Source organism: Molothrus aeneus, chromosome 22, assembly GCF_037042795.1.
Source record: "Molothrus aeneus isolate 106 chromosome 22, BPBGC_Maene_1.0, whole genome shotgun sequence".
Classification (NCBI taxonomy): domain Eukaryota; kingdom Metazoa; phylum Chordata; class Aves; order Passeriformes; family Icteridae; genus Molothrus; species Molothrus aeneus.
The window spans coordinates 2,466,787-2,491,496 of NC_089667.1; the positions used below are offsets into that span (position 1 = coordinate 2,466,787).

The 24,710-nt window shown below is 54.2% G+C and overlaps 1 protein-coding gene across 2 annotated transcripts; it reads left to right on the forward strand.

The window, feature by feature from the left end:
• Positions 1–7,806: 7,806 nt before the first annotated feature.
• ADAMTS15 (ADAM metallopeptidase with thrombospondin type 1 motif 15) lies at positions 7,807–23,318 on the forward strand. Of its 2 annotated transcripts, XM_066564343.1 has the most exons (9): positions 7,807–7,850; positions 9,361–10,222; positions 14,383–14,515; positions 15,507–15,674; positions 16,078–16,361; positions 17,854–18,031; positions 18,123–18,304; positions 18,884–19,059; positions 20,334–23,318. In XM_066564343.1, exons 1-9 carry the CDS (start codon positions 7,807–7,809, stop codon positions 21,112–21,114), a joined length of 2,808 nt encoding a protein of 935 aa, XP_066420440.1. In that variant the 3' UTR covers positions 21,115–23,318. The 2 variants fall into 2 exon arrangements, with proteins under 2 accessions (XP_066420440.1, XP_066420439.1); XM_066564342.1 differs by lacking the exon at positions 7,807–7,850 and having other exon boundaries at positions 9,329–10,222.
• The last annotated feature ends 1,392 nt before the right edge of the window (positions 23,319–24,710 follow it).

Consider the following 24,710-nt stretch of genomic DNA (forward strand, 5'->3'; position numbering starts at 1 on the left):
CGTACAAGGAGTTTCCATGCTCTGAACCAACAGCTGGATCCACATGGGGTTTCCTCCAGCTGGAATAAGACAACCGGCTAAACCAGACTTGTGGAAAATACCTATGAGAATAATACAATGCAGCCAGCTCCTCCTGTTGCTCTTTGTTTGTTTCACTCTGTGTGTGTTGTGTGACTTCATTTATAAACCCTTCATTCACCCCATTTCAGACTGAGTTGGAATTCCCAACTGAATTCCCTTGCAGCGAGGAAAAACCCCGCAGCAATAGCAAAGTCTCAGGCTGTAAATCCAGGTAGCTGCTGTGTGCTCAGCGTGGCAAGCACCAGGAGATGGGCAGAAACATTCTGTCCCTGGCTGGGAACCCACTCAGAAACAGGGAACAACCGGCTGTCACGGAGGAAGGGAAATCACTACGTATATATTACTCCTTCTTTCCTCTTAAGCCCTCCTTCTCCATTAGTTCATGAAATTCCTGGCCTCTGGAGCGCCCTTTGTGCGGCACTGGAACATCCTGGGACGTCCTTGCAGCAGTTTGGGGGTGGTGGATCCATCCTGGGCTCCTTTAGCCTTGCTGTGTGTACCAGCCCAAGGACCAGCTCCTCCATACTTGATTTTTTTCACCCCTCAGCCTCATCTGAAAAAGAATGGAAAAAGCCAAGCAGCGTTTGGCACCTCAGGATTCCTGGGAAACCAGAGTCTGGTCAGTGCTGAGTGATGAGGAGTGGGGTTAGGGCTGCTCTCCCTTTACTCCAGGATGTATTTACATCCCCCTCTCTGTTATTATCTCCTCTTAAAAGCCACATCCCAACCTATAGTAAACACACAGCCCTGGCTCAAACAGCAGCTGCCCTGGGGCCACGGCTCTGCTCACTCCTTTTTAAGGTGTGGGGGTTGCGAGCCTAGCAGAGGGGGAAATAATAATGAAAACAAATTTTGGATGCTTGTGGTGGACAGTGACACAGGTGTGGAAGGGGACACTTAAAATCCAGTTGTTGGGTGGCCAGAGAACTGCAGGAAGGGAGGAAAGCAAGCCCAGGTCCAGTGGAGTTTGGTCTGGGATGTATCTCCATATCTAATGGGGTCCTTCCAAACCCAGAGCCTTGGCTGGTCTCGGCAGCCCCCTCCTCTCCTGGCAGGGAGCTCAGCCTGCAGCTGGAGCTGCTTCTTTCCACTGACTCGGGTGGGTTTTCCTCCCTCTCCAGCTTCACCGAGCTGGGCACAGTTTGTGTTCTAACACCAGCAGGAAAACGCAGAGCCAGGACCAGAAGCCAAAAGTGAGCCCTGACTGTGCCTGCTCCAACCCCAAACCCCTCGGAAGGTGCCAACACCTCCAGGGCTCTCCCTTCCCGCGGGAGGGGAGGCTCTGCCCCTGCTCTGAACTGGGCCAGGTAAGGCTGCAGGCAACAGGATGTCATTTATTGCCGGCTTTCCGCTCCCGGAGCTGCATCTTTGATCTGGGAGGACGCGCTTGCATCTTAGCTCCGAGGCACCGCTGCTTTTCATTAGCGGCTCGCCCTGCAAACAGTAGCTGGAATTTCTTGTAGCCTCGCCGGGCTCGTTACGAACCAGCCCAAAAAAGAAAGAGCTGGGAAAGAGCAAAACCTCACCTGGCTGCCGCTCAGCATCCTCTCCCAGCAAACGGTGAGGAGCCTCAAGACTTTTTGGGGTTCCTGCTTCTTCACCCCTCACCAAAGCTCGCCCTCCGCTCGCGTTTCCTGGGGCTGCCCGAGCATGTGAAAGCCATTAACTGCTCAGCCTCTGGGCTTTAGAGACCCTTTTGATCAAACGGCCTGGAAAGCTCTGCCCCGCTCCCCCCGCGTGTCCCCAGCCCTGCAGGGTCCCTCCTGTCCCCTCCCGGGGCTGCTCCTGCCCAGCACGCAGCTCCCAGGATTTTGGGAGGCATTTCTGGCTCCCAGGGTGAGACCCGTGCTGCGTTTGCTGCTCCCACTCTGCAGCAGCAAAATTGCCGCTGTCAGGAAAATTAATTTACAAACACCAGAGGTTTATGTCCAAAAAGGAGACAGAGGAGTCCTTTTACTTTATTCCAATAAAGGGAGAGGCCATGGGGCATTCCCCTGGGATCTCTCAAATTTTTGAGGATGCAGCCTCCTTTTTATCCCAATTTCCCGGCCATATTTCCCTTCTCTCTTTCCCCATTTTTGAGGTACTTGAGAGACTCAGACTTCCTGGAATGCGTGATCCCAAAATTCCCCTCTAATGTATAATCCTCCCTTTTAATTCTTAATTCTTGCAGAATTTAGTTCCCCCCCCCCCGCCCTTGTTTCTTTCATCTTTCAATGTCTAATTTCATTTATCAGCAAACCTAAAGTTTATTTGTAAAGGCAAATATCTTTTTGCATTCATCAATCAGTGGAATCCTTCCCATTGTTTCTTTTATCTCCTCCAACCCCAAACTCCAATGACCCTACCTAGACCCAGCTGGGTTTCTTCCTCCAAGAAAATGTTATTTCATTTTATTTCCTGGAAAGCTGACTAACAATGCACTCTGACCCATCCTCAGTCCCTGGAGAGGATCTTCCTTCCTGCCCAGGTGATGGGGAGTTGGGAGAGCACAGCCTGAACTTTTGGGTGAGAAGCCTCTGATATACCAAGATTTTAGCCCAAATCAACTGCTTGAGTGGCAGTTTCCCCTGCCTTACCCACCTTTCTGCTCTATCTTTGGCCTAAAATTCTCAGATGCTCTATTTAAAGCAATTTCTTTGGTGAACTGGAGTATCCAAGTGCTAGTTTTATCTACCAGCAGACCCACAGCTTGTTTGTAAAGATAAATCTGCTATTCCTCCCACTGCTTTTCGGGGGAGTTTGTGATGCTTTGCTGTCCCCTCCTTGCTCTGCAAACGAGTTCACATCCAAATTTGCAGCTCCAGGCTGAGTTTTAGTTGTCCTTTTTGCCCTCAGCGCAGAGAAAACACTTAGGATAATTATTTGAGCTGCTAATGAAGCAGCTCCAATGCCCAAAATTGAGGCCGCTAGATGTCAGTGCTGCCCTACGCTGCGGTGGGAAACCCTAAATCCAGCAACCCTAAATCCGCCCTGGGAATTTCTGGGAAAGTGGAACTGAAGGGGTCCTGCAGCTCAAACCCCACCCCACAGCAAAAGGAACATTTCCAGTAGTTTTCATTTAAAGTGATCAGGTGGGTGGGAATGCCTGCCAGAAAAGCAGCTGGGCTTTAAATCAGAGTCCTGGCCAGCGTCCTGCCAAGGTACCTTCAGAGAAACCATCCTGGCTGTGGAGGTTGGTGAGGGGGCTCAGGGAAATGGTTGTTCCTGTGAAAAGGGGGAGATTTGGGCTTGTTTTGGTGCCAAGGAGTGAATGAAGAAGCGAAATGTGCCACTGAATCTGTGGTCGGTGCCTCGCCCTCTCCTCCCACCATGGCCGCAGCCACGAGAGGGCCCTCCTGCCTTAAAAGTGCTGGTGATTTAGGGTTTGGTGCCTCAAAACTCTGGATACCCCATTGAAAAAGGGTTTTCCTTTCCCTTTGAGCTGTATTTGAATGCAGCAGCTCGTCCCTGGAGATGATTTAGCATCTAATGGTTTGTTGGGGTTGGCTGCTGTGAGAGTGATGCTGGGCAAATGGTAACTCTCCTGGATCCCCTAAATGTGGGAAAAGAAGATTTTTAGGAGTCAGAGAAGGGCAGGGACAGTCAGGCTGGGCCTTGGTTCATCAGCTGATGCTGCTGCCTCTGAGATTTGGTGCCCTTGGTGCTGGGCACATCAAGAGCCATGGCTGTGATTTGATACAATTTGTAGGAATTCAATTTCTAATTTCTAAACCATCTTTAGATTTTTCCATCTAATTTTCTCTGTTTTCTGTATTTATTCTCTATTTTTATTTGCATTTTGATTTGTAATGCCATCATCCATTGCCTTCATTCCATTTCATACCTGGATTTCCAGAGCAAGGATGTGGCACTAGAGGTCAGCCTTGCCTCAGGGTGGGTTTGCAGCTCCACTTGTGTCCAGGTAAGGGAACAGGTTTATGGCTGTCCAAAATCAAGGGCTAAATCCTGTTCCCAGCATTGCAACCTCCTCCCTGGAGAGCTGCTTCTCTATTTCTATGTCTGGGTCTTGGGGCCTCCAAGGTGTCCTGAGAGCAGAACATCAGTGAGAAGATCCTGGAGCTGCTTCATTAGCAGCTCAAATCATTGTCCCAAGTGTTTTCTCTGCCTTGAGGGTAAAAAGGAATAATTAAAACTCAGCCTGGAGCTGCAAATTTGGATGTGAACCCGTTTGCAAAGCAAGGAGGGGACAGCAAAGCCCCCCAGTGTGGTCCTTCCTGAGACTCCAAAGTTGTGTCTGCTCTGGGGTCAAAACCCTCTAAAACCCTCCAAGCCTGCTGCAGGGCTGCTTTTCCTATGAAACAGCCCATAAATTCTGTAAATAAATATGGCATGTTAGAATGAAAATACTCTTTTGTACAAAAGATAATAATCAATACAGTCTCCCCTCCTCTCTATTCCAGTCTCACATGGTTTGTGGGTTGATGAAAATGGCTGAACTTTGTAATGGTTTTGCTGAGTGAGAGCTGCCTTGTGGAATCTCTGTCCCCCCAGGTTTATTCCAGGTGTGGATCATTCCTGTGACCCCTCAGGCTTGCCCAGCCCTGCAGCCTCACCTGGGACAGCTCAGTGCCTTTGTGCACCCCTGGTGTCCCTGTCCCTGACAGCAGCATCCCAGAGAGGGAATCCAAAATGGCCAAAAAGGAGACAGAGGAGTCCCTTTTGACTTTATTCAAATAAAGGGAGAGGCTATGGGGCATTCCCTGGGGTTTCTCAAATTTTTGGAGGACGCAGCCTCCTCCATCCCATCCTGGGAACAGGATAGAGCTGCCCAGGTGGGAACAGCATCCCAGAGAGGGAATCCATGGATGGATGGAGCTGCCCAGGTGGGAACAGTGCAGTGCTGAGTGCTGGGCCACCAATCTCTGCAGGTGAGCGGGAGCTCGTGGTGCTGGGTTTGGGATGGGTGGCACTGGCATCTGGCTCTTCTGAATTCCCATGTTCTGTTTGAAAACACCATGGAAAAACCACTGTCTCTCTTCCTCAAACAGGAGAAAGCCTAAATGCTGAGGGGAGTGAGGAGAGGGGATTTTAGATGTTTTCAGAGGGAATGGAAAGCCTTAAATGCTGAGGGGAGTGAGGAGAAGGGGGATTTTAGATGTTTTCAGAGGGAATGGACTATCAGCATCCCCAGGACCTGCAGTACTAGCTGGAAATTGCCTAAAACCAGGAATTACATTGGTTTTTTTCAACATACCATGATATCCCCATTGGGAACCCTCCCAGATTGCAGAGGTGACATTTTGTGTCAGGACGTTGTGAGAGGGCAGAGGGGTGAACAAGGCTCAGGGATCCTTCTCCTGTGTCTCTTGTGTCTCCTGTGCACAGGAGGAGCAGGCTGCTCTGGTTTATTCTGTGGGACACAGAGATGCTGCTGGAACACCTTTAGAGCACAGATCCTCTCCTCCCACCATCCCAGGAGGAGCACCCTGCCCACCTCCTGTCCTATCAGCCAGGCAGAATAAAGCTAATTAAATCCAGCATCTCCCTGCCCCAAGGGTGGGGCAGGTTTTAGGTCACTGACTCCTCCACATGCTCAGGTTTTTCAGTATCTCACCCTCAATGACCCTGCCTAGACCCAGCTGGGTTTTTTTTTTCTCCAAGAAAATGTTATTTCATTTTATTTCCTGGAAAGCTGACTAACAATGCACTCTGACCCATCCTCAGTCCCTGGAGAGGATCTTCCTTCCTGCCCAGGTGATGGGGAGTTGGGAGAGCACAGCCTGAACTTTTGGGTGAGAAGCCTCTGATATACCAAGATTTTAGCCCAAATCAACTGCTTGAGTGGCAGTTTCCCCTGCCTTACCCACCTTTCTGCTCTATCTTTGGCCTAAAATTCTCAGATGCTCTATTTAAAGCAATTTCTTTGGTGAACTGGAACATCCAAGAGATATGTGAGGTTTAAGCTGGTTATTTTTTGCTCTTTTTGTGTTTTAAAATGAATAAATTTGCATCACGGTGATGAATAAATGAAACAAAATAACTTGGTGCTTCCTGGAGATGTTTGGGATGAAGGAAGAGGAAGGTGGGAGAAGGAAAATCCACACTGCAGACCAGCTCACACTGATATTTCAAGATCAGAGTGAGCAATGGCTTAAGCTTGAGCGAGATAGGCTTTACCTTAAAATGGTTTCTAGACAAAAATCAAAGTAGAAGCAGAATCCACCTTACATCCCTTGGTACATTTCATTTTCTGCAGCTGCTCAGAATGTTCCAAAGGCATCTTCCACCTCCATTCCCTGCTTTCTGTGTGCTCTCCCTCAAGGCACACACCTTCATCCCAAATCCATCCAGCCCAGATGCACTGCAGGGGTGAGGAGCAGCCGGCCTGGAAAGGCAGGGAGTGACCCCAAGGTGTCACCTGGACCAGCTCCTGCCTTCAGGTGTGGGCTTCAAGCAGCTGCTGGCTTGTCCCTGGAGAGAAAAATCACATCATGTCCTCGAGCAAGAGGAAAACTGAAATTAAAATGTGCCTCCTTCTTTTATGGAGTGCTCTGAAACATTCCTGCACCTGCTGGAAAGGGTGAGCAGTGTGTGTGCTCCTGTGCTCCACAGCTTCTCTGCTCACCTGGGCAGGGAAGTGATGGTTTGGCTTAGGGTTTGGTTTTGGGTTTAGGTCTGGGTTTGGGTTTAGGTCTGGGTTTGGGTTTGGGTTAGGGTTAGGGTTTGGGTTAGGTTTATGGTTATGGTTAGGGTTAGGGTTAGGTTTTGGGATTGGGTTTGGATTTCCGTTTGGGTTAGGGTTAGCATTTGGTTTCGGGTTTGAGTTTGGGTTAGTGTCAGGGTTTGGGTCAGGGTTACAGTTTGGGTTTGGGTTAGGCTTTGGGAAGTGCTGCTGCAGGGAAGTGATGGTTTGGTTTGCAAAGCCTTGGGGTAGGTGATTCCCAGCTGTTCAGTTTGATGGCTGGTGAGGCTGAGATGAAGATCCAGCTGGTCCATCCCTGTTTTCCAGCCCATGGCACACCCCAGCATCACAGGACACAGCCAGTGCCCTGCCTGGAGGTTCGAGAAGGTCTCAGCCCAGGCACAGCCAAACCACTCACATGTTCTGCCTGCCTTTCCCCAGCAGGAGGCAATCAGATGTTCTCCAGGCTGGAGATAAAGCTCCTGCCAGCTTGGTTTGACTCATCCTCCTCATGAGAGCTCCCAGATGGAGGGGCTGGAGCTCAGGGGCAGCACTGACCAACTCTGGCTTGAGGACCTCCAGGCTGAGGGAGCTGGTGGGAGCTTTAGGATCCTATGGCATTGTGGATGCTGCTGTGTTCTTTGGAGAAACCATCCTGCAGAGCAGAGCAAGGCTGTGGGAAGGAGAAATTCCCTCCTGACACCTCAAGATGCTCAAGACTGTGCCCCTCTTCCCTTGCTCCTCCACTCCCTGGGCTGCCCGTTACCAACACCCCTGGGCACGTTGCACTTTGGCCAGCAGACAAAACCCTGACTGCCTCAGCCCAGTGCAGTCAGATGGTTGTTTTGGGTCACAAGTTCAGCTGGAAGGCACACGACTGAGCAAACCACAGCACGGGGATGCACTGACAGCAAAACGAGCTGGGCTGTGGGCTGTGGGCCCTGTGCCTTAGGCAATAACTTTGGATCCTGTTTCATACATGCACACATTCTTCAGCTGTGCTTGCATTTCATAGGGTTTCAGCCTTTGTTGAAATCACATGAAAGCAGTTTGTCCATGAGAGGCCTTAATTTCATCACCAAACCAAACCAAACCAAACCATGGTGCTTATGGTGCTGATAAATCTGTCCCTCAGCTACAGGTTGTTGCTGAGGACTCTTCTCTGCTCTCCAAAAATCCCATCCACAGCGAGATCTTCCCACCTGCCAGGAGCATTACCTGCCCCAGCACCCTGATCTGTTCTGCTGATTTGGTGGGTGTGGGCAGTCCCATGTACCCCACACGGGCTGTCCTGCAGTCTCAGAGGAGGGGATATTGCAGATGGGAACACGTATGGAGTGTGTTTTGGTGCTCAGGGATGAAGGGAGGCTGAGCTCAGAAGTGGAAATTGCCTTTGCCCCCAGCTGAATGAGGGTGGGGTGGGTGGAGAGGGGTGCCCTGGAAGGGATCCCTGAGTGTGACTGCAGGAGTTGTTGGGGCTGTGTGACACTGGGGTGGCAGGTCTGGAGGTGCATGGAGGGGCACAGATCTCGGTGCTAGACACCCCTGGGCTGTGGAAAACATTGATCTTCCTGGATAAATCTGGGAGCTAAGCCCTCAGCTGTCAAATAGCGGGTTCCCCACTGCACTGAACTGTCCCAAATACCAGCACGGAGCAGAGGATGGAGGGCTGGAATAGTTGACCTTTAAAGGTCCTTTCCAACCCAAACTGTTCCATGAGTCAATTATTCTATGACCTTTTATCTTCCCTGCACACCCTTGTGCACACCAGAGGCCCCATCCCTGTGGGGTCACAAAGCTCCATCCCTTCACTTAGAGCAGGGTTCAGAAAAACTGGAGAGTGGCAGGAGAGAGCCTGGCAGGTGGGAACATCCCTGGGGAATGCAGAGTTTCCCTCTTTGCTGCAGGAATAAAAGAGAAGAGGGTCTCCTTCCACTCCATCCCATGCAACACCCCAATCCTATCCTGTCCCACCCCCCCATCCCACCTCATTCCATTCCCATCCCATCCTGTCCTATCCCACCTGTTATCCTGTCCCATCTTACCTCACTTCATCCCATCCCACCCCACCCTTTATTCCATCCTGCTCCAACCCCAGCATCCCATTCCACCCCACACAATCCTGCTCCAACCCCAGCATCCCATTCCACCCCACACAATCCTATCCCACTCCTCAATTCCGCTCATCCCACCCCGTCTCAAACCCACATCCCACCCCATCCCACCCCATCCCACCCCACCGTTCCATCCCCTGCCGTCCTCCCGCCGGTGCCGCGCCCCCGCCCCGCTCCGCCCCGGGGAGGCGGCGGCAGCCCCGGGCGGAGCGCGGTTCTCTCCCGGCTCCGCTCGGCTCCTCCGCCGGCCCCGCTCGGCCCCGCTCGGCCCCGGCCCCCGCCCCGGAGTGGCTGCGGCGGGGCCAAGCCGCGCCCCGCTCCGCCGCTATAAGAGCGCGGTGCGCCCCGCAAAGCAGGTACCGGCGGGGCCGCTCCGCTCCTCCAGCCTCCGCGGGTCCAGGAGGAGGAGGAGGAGGAGGGAGGGAGGAAGGGGGGGGGGCCGGGTGCTGCTTTCTCCCCCCCGCGCCTCCCCCGAACCCCGATGCGGCCGGCCTGAGCAGCCGGGACGATGCTGCCGCTGCTGCCGCTGCTGCTGCTGAGCGCGGGGGCTGCCCCGGAGCCCGACTCGGCGCTGGTCACCCCGCTGCGCCTGGACCCCGACATCAACGGGCCCGCTTACTTCAGGGGGGGCCCTGCCGAGCCCCCGCGCGGGGGGCAGGCGGTGGTGATCCAGCTCTCGGCTTTCGGGGAGGATTTCTACCTCCACCTCTCCCCCGACGCCCGCTTCATCGCGCCCGCCTTCGCCGCGCACTACTTGGGGGCGGCCGCCCGCCCGCTGCCCGCTCTCCGCCACTGCTTCTACTCGGGGGATGTCAACGCCGACCGCGAGTCCTTCGCCGCCCTCAGCCTTTGCGGGGGGCTCCGGGGGGCTTTCGGCTACCGGGGAGCCGAGTACCTGATCAGCCCGCTGGCGGGGGGCGCGCCCGGGGGGCTCCACCGCCTGCAGCGCCGCAGCCCCGGCCGCCCCGTCGGGGCCGGAGCATCCCGGTGCGCCGTGGGCTCCGGGCTCACCCCCGGCGTGTTGCAGGCGCTCGACAAGTACCGGGGGCGTGCGGGGGGGAAAGGCGGCCGCGCCAAGCGCTTCGCCTCGGTCCCGCGCTACGTGGAGACCTTGGTGGTGGCCGACGAGTCGATGGTGAAGTTCCACGGGGATGACCTGCAGCACTACCTGCTCACCCTGATGGCCACGGCCGCCCGCCTCTACAAGCACCCCAGCATCCGTAACCCCATCCAGATCTCCGTGGTCAAGTTCCTCCTGATCGGGCAGGATGACAAGGGGCCCAAAGTCACCAGCAACGCCGCCCTCACCCTCCGCAACTTCTGCGCCTGGCAGAAGAAGTGGAACAAGGTCAGCGACAAGCACCCCGAGTACTGGGACACCGCCATCCTCTTCACCAAGCAGGTGGGTGCAGGGGGGGCCCGGGGAGCTGCTCCCCCCTGGCACAGAGCCCTGCACTGGGCTGAGGTGTTCTGCCTCCTGTGTGCATGACGGGGGGACGGGGAGGTTGTGCCTGTGCCTGTCCCTCTTTCCCAGGGAACCTCCACTCTCAGATGCTGGGTGGGGGGACCAGAGGCATGGAGCAAGCAGACTTGGGCCAACCCTTGCTGTCCCCTGGGCAGGTTTTGGCTAGCAGCCTGGAAAAATCCCTGCCATGGGGTGAGTGAGGCTGGGAGGTGTCCAAAGGCAGGATGCCCCACGGGCAGAAACCTGCTGCTCTCTCTCCTGCCTCCATGCAGGAGCTTGGCAGCGAGTGCCCTGAGGCTCTGAGTGTGCCCTGAAATGAGAGGTCTGAGCCCAGAAGAGGAGGAGCATGGTCCTGTTCCCCCTCCCCAGCTGGGAAGAGCTCACAGTGCCACCTGCCAAGAAGAAACCTCTCCCTGCTTCCTCTGACTCATGCGTGAGGTTCTCCTGAGAACCTGGACCTCTCCTCAGCACTGGCTGCGCTGCATGGACCCGGTTCAGGGCTGGAAGTGAAGCACCAGAGATCAGCCAGCACTACAGCCCTCGAGTGGGGGAGAGCAGAGAGCCACTGCCCCCAGTGCCTGGCTGCATCCCTGTGGTGGGAGAGAGGCCTGGAGCTGCCTTTGGCGTGGCTCCGTGGTGATGTGGCGTGTGGGATGAGCTCTGCATCCTCCCACCCCCACAAACTGGGTGACACCAAAGCTCCCACAGCCTCTCCCCATTGTTCCTCCCTCCCTGTAGTCCTGTCTCAGTGTGGACATCAGTCCAGTGCCTACATCCCAAAATCCCTGATGGGATGGGAGGAGGATGAACCCAGCTTGGAGGGGTCAGTCACGTCTTATCTTGGCTGCAGCAGGATTTGGCAGAAAAGGCTCCTTGCATTTTCTCCTTCCACTGTCCCTGCCCAGATGTTTTTGGATTAGGGACAGGTGAGGAACTCCCCTCAGCAGCAGGGAGACCATTCCCAAAACATTTTTCCAGGTCAAGCACTTGTGGTGGGTGGGAAGGATACAGCATCCAGCTCAGTTCAGCTGTCCCTAGCCTGGGCTCAGCAAGGGCTGACAATGGCCTGGAGCCATCGATGCTGTGCAGGACGTGTAGGATCTTGTCCTGTGTGTCTTCTTGTCCTCCCCACCCTGGGCCAGCTGTAAATCCTCTGGGAGCACAGGCAGGATGGAAGGCCAGGCTGCTGGAGCAGCTCACAGAGGAGGACACTGCTGACACCTCTGCAGGGAGGAGGCAGCTCCACCTCTGGTGGAAGCCCCGTGAGGTCACTGGAGCTGCACGTGGGACAGAGCCGGTCCCAGCCTTTCAAAAGATGTGGATCACGTCTGGGCTGCATTTTTTACACATTGCTAAACCATCCATTCCTGAAATCCCAAAGCAAGCTCAATGCAAAGGCACACGGTCAGGGAGACATCTGCCTTCCTTGAGTGCATCCATCTGTGGTCCCCTGACATCCCAAAGCTTATCTTCCTGCCAAAAAGCTGTTACATAAGCCCCCGACTTAAATTTCACCTCCAGGCTGGTTGATAGGCAGTTTTCACTGTGATGATGAGCTGCTGACGAATGGGGCTCTGTTTTACTGCTTGGATTTGCTCCCTTCCAACACTGAATGATGGATTTGCCTTTGGGAAGCTCAGTCCTGATCAGCTGGTGGGAATCTGCAGATTCCCTTCCTACCTGAGCCACTGCTTATTGGAGGGTCCTGCAGAGCATCCAGCCTTCAGCTGCTCTCCTGGAAATATCTCTGCACACCATGGCAAGGGGCTTGTCCATCCTTCCCACCCCTCCTGGACCCTCACAGGGACCCCCCTGTCTGCACATCTTTGCTTTGCTGTAAAACCAAAGGGAAGTTGCATGAAGGAAGATCTGGCTGCAGCCTAGCACCTGGGAGAATTTGGAAAATGCAGCTCAAGCCTCAGCTTTTTGGAGCTGCTTTGGATGCACACAGGAAGCCTCTGTGGCAGGGAGAGTGCTTGTGATTCTGAGCAGGTGAATTAATGCACAAGGATCCCCCTGACTGACCTGTGGAACGTCTTGAGAAGTTCACAAGGGATGATGAGAAGCCTTGGGAGGTTCCCATGCAGGAAGGTCAGGCTGTCAGAGTGCTGATGCACTGAGCAGGTTGCCTGCAGCCCCTTGGGGGACCAAGGGTCCTCCCTGTACCTGTGCCAGCAGAGGGGACACCAGTGACAGAGAGCAAAGGCAGAGCTGGCTCCTTGCACGGTGCTTTCCACCCTAAACCTCTTCCATTTCTCTCTGCTCCCCTCCTGAGCAGCCTCAACGCTGGCAAGGCTGCAGGAGGCGTTCAGGTGGGGGATCAGGACCTGTCATTAAGGTCAGAGATGCTGCCTGGCATGGCCAGGCTGTCCTGAGGAGGCTGTGGTGAGCAGTGAGGGAAAAGCCCCCAGAGAGCTGCTGGTGGTGAATCCCAGTGAGGCTCAGAGCGAGAAGTGGGTCAGTGTGTCAGTGCAGGTGTTGGGCTGGGAGCCAGAGCTCGCTGTGCTGGCGAGGAAAGAACTCTTCAAAGAGCACTGAGAGCTCTTCAAAGAGCACTGAGCAGGGTGCTGTGAGCTGTGAGGCTGGGACATTCCTCCCCATGCCCCATCCTCGCCCCCAAACCCCCAGTGCTGGTCAGAGCAGGGGCTCCTGGGCAAGCTGCAGCCCTGGGCTGGCTCAGGGTGGTGATGCCACTGGGTCTTGGTGGTGTTTTGGGACTGGTACTCTGCCCCTGGGCTTGCCAGCACCATTAATCAACCTGTGCCCAGCAGTGGTGGCACTGCCAGGGCAAGGTGGGGCTGCCACCTCTTCTCCTGGGATCAGGGATGCAGCAGGGCCCCAGCTGGGCAGGAAAATTGCAGAGCAAAGTGCTGAACTCAGTTGCGTGATGGGGTTTTCCACCACCAGAGCAGACCCAGACGTTTCTTCACGTCACCTCTCTGGAGATGCCGGTCCTGCCTGTGCCTCCACACTCATGGCCCCAGGTCTCCTGTTAAAGCCATCTCAGCCCTGGCTGGGGCTCTCTGAAGTCATCAGGGCTGTGATTTACCCACGGCTGAACCTGCCTGCGCGGGAATGCCTGCAGCTTGGAAACCTTGCTGGAAATATTGGCAGAGCAGCTCCTGCAGGATTTTGAGCAACCCAGGCGCTTTGGCTGGGCGAGTGCTGAGCATGAATCACACTTATTTATAGCAGGGGAGCGCCCAGAGAGTCCCTTGCTTTTCTTTTCATGTGGAAACAGCCCTGTGCCCGCTGCATGGCCTCCCTGGCAGCTCTGGGGCAGCACCCAGGGAGGGGAGGATGCTCCAGCCCTCCCAAACCCAAACCACACCCAGCAGGGGAAGGGAGCACCTGGGACAAGGTTACTGCCAGGCTGCAGCATCAGTGTGCCTAAAATGGACTTTTCTTAGCAGGAGCACCTGGGGAAAGGCTGATCTGCCCACGATGAGACCCTTCCCAGCCTCTCTCCTGGCAACATCTATGTAGGATGTGGCTGTCCTCAGTTTGGGGGTGGAAGCCTGGGCTGGTTCCTTCTGGGCTGGTTCATCTCTTTATCAGCTGGGCTTGGTTGCTCCTTGAAGGATGGCTGCAGAGTGTCTTAGAGAGGCAGGAGCACCTTCTTTAGCCTTGGAAACCTCTGGACCTGGTCCAGGGCTTTCTTTTTTCTTGGAAGAAGCTGAGAAATGAGATTGAGAAGTGGCTCAGCCCTGAGTCCAAGGCCAGATGTGTTCCCATGCACTCACCTGGGTCTAGTCCTTGAGCTCACACTTAAGACCAAGGGAACCAGGCTGGCTCGTCTGTGACAAAACCAGCTCCACCCTGGCCAGAGCAGCTGTTTGGGTAGGAAAAGCTGTTGCTGAAGGCAAGGCAGGATGCTACACACATCCCTGGTGCTGGGGTTGAGTGCAAACACACCCTTGCAGCCTGGGCTGGGTCAGGATTGATGTTTCCTGCCTCTGTATCCCGGTGTGGTTCCCACACCTTTGGGCTTTCTTCTCATCAGGAGCTCCCCATGAGGGCCAGGGATGAGGTGGGAAAGGGGAACAGTGACACCTGTGCTGTCCCCAGGACTAACCCCTTCTCTCTGTGCCTGGCAGGACCTGTGTGGTGCCACCACCTGTGACACGCTGGGGATGGCAGACGTGGGCACCATGTGTGACCCCAAGCGCAGCTGCTCCGTCATCGAGGACGACGGGCTGCCCTCGGCCTTCACCACCGCCCACGAGCTGGGTAAGGCTCCAGCCCTCCTCTTCCTCTCAGCAGCAGTCCCAGGGCCTGCCAGGGTTCAGGAACTGCTCTGATTTTGGCTTCTGGGAGATGAGACAACAGGTGGTGTCTGGTGAGGCAGAGTAGAAATTTTCTAGAGTAGAAAGCTATTTTGATTTAAGTAGAATGTACATCTTTAAGTATGTAGCTTGCTGTGTAGTCTCACTGCAAAAGCCTAGACTCAAAGAAACTGCTTCAGTGAAAGACAGATAAAAGGAAAAGAGACAGAGAGTGATAGAGAGAGACAGAGACTGCTGGGAAAGCAAGTCAACTTGACCTAGAAATTCTTTCTGATAAAGAAGAACTAGCAGCAAATGTCACACAAAATTCATAAAAATGAATATGTATGAACTTATTGTGAAATTGTATACATATGTATTTGAGAAGGAGATAAAAAGAGACCTGAAGTTCCCAGAGGTACACATGTCATTTTAAGAAAATTATTCCCACATGCGCCCAGCGCTGTCATAAACACACCGGCTTTACAACTTCCACAAAAGTTGTGGAGTTTTGTTTATCTCCATAAAACACTGGTGATAGGGAAACTCTGCCTTTCCGGCTGAGCCAGGTGGGAAAGGGCTGCTGAGGGAGCTGAAGGAGCTTTGCTCTCATGGTTGCTCCCACAGCTGGGTTTCCAGGATTCAGGAGTCCTGAAATAACAGGCAGAGGGCACACCTACCTCTGGGAGGGAGGAGACAGCGGGGCAAGTGCTGAACTCACCTGTCACCTTCTCTTCACTCTGTCCCTTGCCCTTCCTTTTCTGTGTGCTTTCCACGGGCATGAGGCATCTGGGGGAGAGCTGGAATGTTTGCTGGCTCTTCTGGGCTGTCCACAGCTGCAATCCTTGTGGGTCTGCCCCACTCCATGTCTCAGTCTCTGCTGAAAGAAGCTGGGGGGGTTCCTGCTCTTGTGCTGTGTTGGGTTATTCATGCTGCCTCCCTTATCCCATGCCCAGGCCATGTGTTTAACATGCCCCACGACAACGTGAAGGCCTGTGAGGAGGTCTTTGGCCGGCTGAAGACCAACCACATGATGTCCCCCACCCTCATCCAGATCGACCGTGCCAACCCCTGGTCAGCCTGCAGCGCTGCCATCATCACTGACTTCCTGGACAGCGGCCATGGTGAGCCCTGCTGTGCCCCTCACCCCCTGCCCGTGTCCCTGTCCCCTGGGAACAGGGTCCAGCCCTGCAGGTCCTTACTGGGAAAAGATGGTTGGCTGTAGAGCTCTTCCTCTTCTGGCTCTATGAACAAATTCAGAAGGAAATGGGAGGTTGGCAGCATTTCTGCAGTGTCCAGACCTCCTGTGTGTCCCCAGCAGTGACATCTGCACTCAGGCTGCTGGCACAGCTCCAAAGCATCACCAGGGGATGGAATCCTCTGTGTCTGGGATACAGCCAAGATCGAGGGCATCCCTGGGCTAGCTTTGGCCCAATCTCTCCCTCACGTCCCTGCGGCAGGGCCTTCCCTCCCCACCCTGGTCCCTACAGCCCCCAGGAGCTGACAGACCCTCTCCCACCCCTGCAGGGGACTGTCTGCTGGACCAGCCTGCCAAACCCATCCCTCTGCCCGAGGACCTGCCGGGCACGAGCTACAGCCTGAACCAGCAGTGCGAGCTGGCCTTCGGGGTGGGCTCCAAGCCCTGCCCCTACATGCAGTACTGTGCCAAGCTGTGGTGCACAGGCAAGGCCCGGGGGCAGATCGTGTGCCAGACCCGGCACTTCCCCTGGGCCGACGGCACCGCCTGCGGCGACGGGCGCTTCTGCCTCAAGGGAGCCTGCGTGGAGAGGCACAACGTCAGCAAGTACAGGGTGAGTGCCAATGCTGGGAGCCCAAAACCAGCCCCAAAACAGGGCACTCAGTGAGTACAGGGTGAGTGCCAATGCTGGGAGCCCAAAACCAGCCCCAAAACAGGGCACTCAGTGAGTACAGGGTGAGTGCCTGTGCTGGAAACCCAAAAACACCTCACTCAGCAAGTACAGGGTGAGTGCTTCTGCTGGGAACCCAAAAACACCCCCAAACCAGGTCACTCAGTGAGTACAGGGTGAGTGCCTGTGCTGGGAGCCCAAAACAGGCCATTCAGTGAGTACAGGGTGGGTCCCTGTGCTAGGAGACACAAAAACACCCTACAGGGTCACTCAGTGAGTACAGGGTGAGTGCCTGTGCTGGGAGCCCCAAAAGCACCCCACAGAGTCACTTTGAGCAGGTGCTGGCAGAGATATCCCCCATCTCCTGCTGGTGGAGACTCATAATGAGGATACTGATGTGGAAAGAGCAGGAGATCCCTTGGGGATCATGCATTTCTCAGGGAGTGAGGCTGCTGCTCTGCTCCAGCCAGACCCGGGCAAGTCTCACAGAATTTGCTGTGTTGGAAGGGACCCACAAGGATCATTGAGTCCAGCTCCTGGCCCTGCTCAGGACCATTCCCAAGAGTCACACCACACACCTGAGAGGATTGTCCAAATGCTTCTTGAGCTCTGTCAGGCTTGGGGCTGTGACCACTTTCCTGGGAGCCTGTTCTGTGCCCCAGCACCCTCTGGGGGAAGAACTTTTTCCTGATATCCAACCTAACCCTCCCCTGACACGACTTCAGACCACTCCCTTGGGTCCTCTCACTCACCACAGAGAAGAGATCAGAATGCACCCCTTGGATCCCCTCACCAGGAAGGTCCCCTCACCAGGAAGGTGCCTTATTGCTCTCTACAACTTCCTGAAGAGAGGCTGTAGACAGGTGGGGTTGGTCTCTTCCACCAGTCAGCACTGACAGAACCAGAGGACACAGTCTCAAGCTGCATCAGGGAAAGTATAGGTTGGATATTAGGAAAAATTTTTTCAATGAAAGAATAATAAAGCACTGGAATGCTCTTCCCAGGGAGGTGGTAGAATCACCATCTCTGGATGTGTTTAAAAAAAGACTGGACATGGCACTTGGTGCTAGAGTCTAGTTGAGGTGTGAGGGCATAAGTTGGACTCGATGATCTTAGAGGTCTCTTCCAACCTCATTATTCTGTGATTCTGTGATTCTGTGATTCTGTTTGTGGGTGGTTGGAGGTTTTCCTTGTGCAGGGATGGCTCCAGGTGTGGGGATGATGGGTGTGCAGCGGTTGGAGGTTTTCCTTGTGCAGGGATGGCTCCAGGTGTGGGGATGATGGGTGTGCAGCGGTTGGAGGTTTTCCTAGTGCAGGGATGGCTCCAGGTGTGGGGATGATGGGTGTGCAGCGGTTGGAGGTTTTCCTTGTGCAGGGATGGCTCCAGGTGTGGGGATGATGGGTGTGCAGCCCCTCAGGCTGTCCCTCCCTGCAGGTGGACGGCGGCTGGGCCAGGTGGGCGCCGTACGGGCCGTGCTCCCGGAGCTGTGGTGGCGGGGTGCAGCTGGCCCGGCGGGAGTGCAGCGACCCCGTGCCGGCCAACGGGGGCTCCTACTGCGAGGGCATCCGCGTCAAGTACCGCTCCTGCAACCTGGAGCCCTGCGCTGCTGCAGGTAAGGGCTGGGGCTCAGCCTGTAACCACCCCAGACAACCAAAGCTGGAGGTGCAGGCTGGTGCCCAACACCACCTCCCTACTGTTTTCAGTGCCAGGGAAGAGCTTCCGTGAGGAGCAGTGCGAGGCTTTCAATGGCTACAGTCACAGCACGAACCGCCTGACTGCCTCCGTCTCCTGGGTTCCCAAATACTCCGGTGTCTCGCCCCGGGATAAGTGCAAGCTCATCTGCCGGGCCAACGGCACCGGCTACTTCTATGTGCTGGCACCCAAGGTTGGTGAGAGACCCCCAGGGTCAGTGCCTGGATTGTGGGATGGCTCCAGTGCCCCTGGAGATAAATAGATTTTCCTTGTCTGGTGGGTAGATGGTGTTAGGGGAGGTGCCACCAGTCTGGTATGAATCAGGTTGGGGCTGGAGCTGGTCCATGGAGGGTCTTCCTCTGGAAGATGTCATTTTTACCTTTTGTAAATGTACCTCTGGCATATTCCTGTGGTTCTGGGATAGAGGATGATAGTTTGGGACTGGGGAAGCAATGGGCAGGGCAGGGTGGACATCCAGACATGGGACTGAGCGGGATGGTGTTTGCAGTGTCCCCTGTGCAGTTTGTTCCCTGCAATGGAAAGGATAGGAAATTCTCTAGATGGGAGCAGAAAAGAGATGTAGTCCCATCTATCTCTTCTCAGAGACCCCAAAATCCTGCCTGCAAAGCAGAACATGGGCAAAGAGTGACTTGGTGTCTGCTGACATCTCCTCAGGACCTGTCAGATGGATTGGGGTGGGATGGGCACAGCTGCGATGCCTCAGGAGATGTCAGAGGGAAATGCAGCAGCTTGTTCTTCTCACCTGGTTTAGGTTGTGGATGGCACCCCTTGCTCCCCGGACTCCACCTCGGTCTGTGTTCAGGGCAAATGCATCAAGGCAGGCTGTGATGGGAAACTGGGCTCCAAGAAGAAGTTTGACAAATGCAGTGTCTGCGGAGGAGACAACAAGAGCTGCAAGAAGGTCTCAGGCTTGTTCACCAAACCCATGTGAGTGTTTGAATATCATGTGTGCTTCTCCAACTCCCAGCTCTGTGTTTTGGTGTGGGGGATGCAGGAAGGTTGTGGAGATGGTGATGGGATAAATCCATCCTGAGCCAAATCTGCTGGTGCACGTGCACATCACTGCACAGACACCTGGGCTGGCTCTGAAGGAGCAGCAGGACACATTTAATGTCCTGTTGACTTCTGCTGATGGAGTGCTGTTGAGCCAGAGGGGCTGAAGCATCTTCCTATAACTGGGTGACATCAGCCTAGACAAAACTCAATGCAGCAAGGAAATTCAAACTGATCCTCACAGGAAGAAGACAAACGTAGGGGTGGGAGGATCTCAGGGCTGGAGTAATTCCCCATGTCACAGATAGGAGCTGATTGACATTTCCCAAATGTTCTCCCTTCAGAGACATTTTGGGTAATTGTATCATTACTAATACTTTTATCTTTACATGGTGGTTTCCCTCCCTGGGAAGCATTTTTCACAACAGAAGATTTCTATCTATATCATATTTGGAATAACATTGATTTGTGTAGCGTTTTCTTTTTCCTGCATCTTGGGCAAAGGTTCGGCGCTTTCTCACTTTTCTCTGGTTCTGGACAGTTTTTCTTTCATGTGTCCATATCTTCTGCATCTGAGGCGTGGTCTGTGCATTGTGTCCTGTGCTGATGTCCTGCCCTAAAGTCTCCCCCTGCCCCAGCCTGCAGAGCAGGCTTTGCCCCCGGGCAAGGCAGTCCTATCCAGATAGCTCAATCCCTCTTGGAGACAGAGTGTCGGAATACCCAGGCTGCTCATAGCCGTGGCTACCTTAAGCAAGCTAAGTGGATTTCAGCTCTTTAGTGATTATCAGCTCTCTTATGATTTCAGCTCTTTGCTTGCTTGCTAAGGTGCTGGGAGGCCAGGGGGAGAAGCAGACAAGAGAGAGGAGAAGGAGAGGTCCTGGTGGTTCCACAGTGATGGGTTTATTGAGGGGTCTGTGAAGGGTTCCAGCCACGGCTTTTCTTCTCCTGAATGGGCTAAAAGAGCCTCTTTTTATAGGGTACAGAGGGATCCAAACTTGTCCAATAGTAGGGGTTAGGGGAAAGTGACCTATGGGGTTACAGAGATAAGCTGGGGTTACAGAGATAAGCTAGGGTCTGAGCAGTGGAAGAGAGGAGCTTATTTTGCTGTCTCATCATGACTCAGCAATTCCTACTGTTAAGTTTCAACCCTCCACAGGGTCTTGGACAATTCTGTGGGGTCTGCTACACTGCCCGCTCTTCCCTTTCAGGCACGGCTACAACTTCGTGGTGGTCATCCCCGCGGGCGCCTCCAACATCGACATCCGCCAGCGGGGCTACAAAGGCCTCGTCAGCGACGACAACTACCTGGCGCTGAAGAACGCGCAGGGCAAGTACCTGCTCAACGGCCACTTCATCGTCTCGGCCGTCGAGAGGGACCTGATGGTCAAGGGCAGCGTCCTGCGCTACAGCGGCACCGGCACCGCCGTCGAGAGCCTCCAGGCCTTCAAACCCATCCAGGAGCCCCTGACTCTAGAGGTGCTCTCCGTGGGAAAGATGACCCCTCCCCGTGTGCGCTACTCCTTCTACCTCCCCAAGGAGAGCAAGGAGGACAAGTCCTCCTACAAGAAGGAGGGCAAGACCCCACCGGACCTCAACAACAGCGTGCTCAGCCTGTCCAACCGCCTGGATGGCGGGAGGCCGAGCTACAAGCGGCCCTCGTACAAGTGGGCGGTGGGTGGCTGGGAGGCGTGCTCTGTCACATGTGGTGATGGCTTGCAGAAGCGCTCCGTGGCTTGCCGCGACTCCTACGGCCAGCCGGCCGCCGAGTGCGACGCCGCGCAGCGCCCCGCCGACGTCCGGCTCTGCGGGGAGCCCTGCCCGGCCTGGGAAGCTGGACCTTGGTCTTCCTGCTCCAAGAGCTGTGGTCGGGGTTTCAAGAGAAGGGCGTTGAAGTGCGTGGTGCCCAGTGGGCGCCTGCTGCCCCGGGAGAGTTGCAATTTTCGGAGGAAGCCGCAGGAGCTGGATTTCTGCACCTTGAGGCCGTGCTGAGCAGGTCAAGGGGTGCCTGCGAGGAAGGGCGTGTGCCAGAGGTTGGGAGTGGGGGAGATGTCCATAGCACATAGCAAAAGGGGGAAAAATAAGGAAAAAAATGGGAACAAAAAGGGACCTGGGTGTGGGGATAGCCCTATGCACCTGGGAGAGAGGGCTTTTACCAACCAGGTCGCTTGGAGACAGAGCGGGAATGAACATCTACCTCGAAGCCACTGGACGACACGGAAACCACCGGTGGAGGCTGGGAACTGGGGGGACAGATGGAAGCGAGGAGGATCATCCCTGCCTGTGACAGATCTGTGGTACAGGAAGGGAGATGCTCCTAAATTGCACAGATGAAGCCTCCCCCCACCTTCCCAGGACCAACCCTACCTCCCTTCTCCCTGGACTCCCCCAACACTCATGCTAAACGGGACCAAAAGGATTTACCAATGCAACGACCACCGGTGCGATGAGGCACTGGGACTGATGCCTCCAGGGCTTGCTGGTGGGGACTTTGTTGTCCCAGCAGCATCCCCGGGCCAGGCTGGAAGGTGGTGGCTTTATTTTCATTCTCTCCTCGTGTTTATGACCTGACCAGTGTAAATTTTATGGTGCTTAACTCTGTATTTTTTTAACCTCCTTCCTCCCCTCCTGATGGATTTAAACCTTGCATAGCAGGGCTGGTGTTATTCCCAGGGGATCTCACCAGCCTGAGGTTTCCTATGGTGCTTTGGGATGGGGCTGTGTGAACATCCGGATGCTCCTTTACACCCTGGTCCACCTGAAGCTTTTCAGGGCTAAAAGGCATCACAGTGGACCTGAGGTTTGAGCTGTCATTCCAAAAAAGCAGCAAGCAGCTGTGCTGTAGTTCCACAGGGTCAGACACAGCCCCCCCAGCCACTGAGACTTTTCTTTGCTCTGGAAATGGTGCTCAATGCTCAATGGGACCAGTATGTCATGCCCAGACTTCCCACAGCCTCCATCCTTTAACCAGGCTGGGGTATTTTTCCTCTGTGTAAAGCCTCCCTGAGATATCCTGAGCTCTGTCAGAGCTGGGGTCACTTCCCTGGCATCCCTTTGGAGCTGAGGGAGAGGGAGACTAATTTGGGTCTTTGGCTTTCCTGAGGAAAAAGGGGCTCAGTGGGGTTCAGGCATGCAGGGAAAGAGGGACTGTCAGCCCTCTTGCTGCTGCAAAGCATCTACAAGCAGATTCCCCCTCCAGTTATTCTGGGCTTGTTCTGTGCCTCTGGGGTTATTCTGCACCTCTGACAGTTTTGTAGCATTGTGCCTGTTGTGGTCAGAGGCTGTTTTACCTCTCCCAAACCCCATTCGTCATTGAGGTCTCTTGCTCAGATCAAATCATCAAGGCACCATTGAATTTTTTGCTTTGTCACTGATGCAGGTGCCTCTTAATCAACGAGCTGTGACTGTGAGCAAGCCAAAGCTTCTGGGTCAAGCTGTGCAGTCACTGGGGTCAGCAGAAAGGTATTGTAGGGATGAGACACACATTTTGGGTAGGCAGAATATGCTATCCCAGCAAATAAAGGCTTGGAGCCTGCCATGCTTGTTGGAGATCCAACAAGGAAACTCTGTTGCCCCTTGGGTGGCTCCAGAAGGTCTCCAGCTGTGGGCAAGGTGAGAATGACAAGAAATGGGACAGGTGGCACGAGAGTTCCCTTCTTAGATCTTTGCAGCAGCTCACAAGCTCCTTGTGACAATGTTTGTGGGCTCATCCTCCCTGGGGATCCTCCTAGAGGATCCATCTAATGCCTCTTTCAACGCAATCATGTTTTAGGTCTCCACGCTGCTCCACAGAGCCAGGAGCAGATGTTGTGGTTGCTCTGCACAGCAGGGAACGGGAGTTAATGTTCTTAGGAAATCCCTTCCAGGTCTCCATTCCCATGAACATACCACCCATTTTCCGGGGGTTTTCCTGCATATCTGAGCCCGCTGCACTTCCCTCTGGGGACAGAGCTCTGCGGAGCTGCCCTTTGGTGTCCTGCCATCCCACAGCTGCTTTCTAAGCCACCGAGAAATTGTCAGCCTGGTTGCTGAGGAGGGGAGGGATTCCTCGTGTGTGGTTCTTCTGCTGAGGGTGCAGCAGGAGGACGGAGATGCCGACGGTTCTGGCTGCTTTGTGTATACCATGTATACTGAACATCGATCTCTGCTGTTTGTGCGTCAGTAGCAAACCTGAAATAAATCTGTATTTAAAGTTACCCCCGGGGGGACATGCTCCTGCAAGGGTTGTTTTGTTGGTGGCTGCAGGGTATTCTTCGTGTTATTGTGAGCCTGACCCCTCTATAGTGTCAGCTCATTAACTAAAGAACAAAAGTGATCCTTTTTGGGCTTTCCTGAAAACAGAGGCCAGACAAAATTAAGGGAATAAAAAGCATTTCTATTTATTGAAGGGCTTTCAGGTACATTCAGGGCAGACAAAACCCACCCAAAAATGGACAATGGGTCACGGGTTTCACACTTTTATAAGTTGGGTCCATTTGCATTTTGGGGGTGAATCTGCCAATTCCAGCTTCAGCTGATGAAGTCATTGACCCCAAGTTTGCTGCCCCCAACTCCCTTTTGTTCCCATCTCTGGGCCCTGAGGCAGTGAGGTGTCCTTGATTGCCAGGCCTGGAGAGGAATTGTTGTGTCTGCCCCAAATGGGGAAGCAGCAGCTCCCACTGTGTGTGGAGTTCAGAGTTCTACACTAAAGAACTGCAGGGTTACAAATAGATGAAAAATAGAAAAGCTTTAGTTGTACACTGAAGAACTGCAGGATTACAATTTCATAATTGTTCCTTTCCTTTCTGCTTCTTTCTCACACCTTCACTTCCACCTTTATGGGGGAATTGTGTCATTGCTGAGGCTTTGTGGGCTTTGCTTTCCAGAGGGAAAGGGATGCCGAGCACCTTTTCTAACCCAACAGCCAAGCCCTCAAGCATCGTTTTCCATCTCATGCAGCCCTGAAACATATGAAAAATAGAAAAGCTAAAATCCTAAGGCATCAGAGCCAACACCTTTATAAGTCCAACAGGTTTATTCTGATTTGGTTTTGCCACAGGATTGGTTACTGGTAAAAAGGAAACCCAACCTGAAGGAGCCCTGTGGTGAATCAGTTCCTGTGAGCCCCAGGGGAACTGGGGATGCTCATTGAAGGAGGCTGGTTTGCCTTAGGCTTGAATCAGGATGTTCTTTTGTCAGGGTGACAGGAATATAGAGTTAAAATGATTGATGTAAAGTGGAACAGCACTCTCACATCCTGGAACAACCCTGTCTGTGTGCTCCTCCTAAGATTCTCAGCACACCCTCCCTGAGTCAGAGCCCTCTCTCTGCTGTGTTGTGCTGGGGCCAATGCTGAGATAAAGCCTTTCCTGCTCCTGGGCTGTGTCAGCTCAGGGATGCCTGATGTCACCCCCCAGCTCTCAACAGGTTGCCTGGGATTTTATTTTCCCCCAGCAAATGCAATTTATTTCCCCATTATGTTGTAATGATTTGGCAAATTTCATGTGTTTTATTGGGGGAAAGCTCAGTTTGCTTTCCATCATCACAGAATCCCAGAACAGTCAGTGTTGGAAGGGACCATGGAGATCATCTTCTTCCATCCCCTTCTG

What these genes read in the sequence shown, in the direction of transcription:
- ADAMTS15 (XM_066564343.1), top strand. Translation starts at nt 7,807, where the DNA reads ATGGTGCTTATGGTGCTGATAAATCTGTCCCTCAGCTACAGGTT. An exon ending in CTTCCTGGACAGCGGCCATG is followed by an intron (nt 15,675 to 16,077) that starts GTGAGCCCTGCT and finishes CCACCCCTGCAG; the next exon opens with GGGACTGTCTGCTGGACCAG. An exon ending in TCTATGTGCTGGCACCCAAG is followed by an intron (nt 18,305 to 18,883) that starts GTTGGTGAGAGA and finishes CACCTGGTTTAG; the next exon opens with GTTGTGGATGGCACCCCTTG.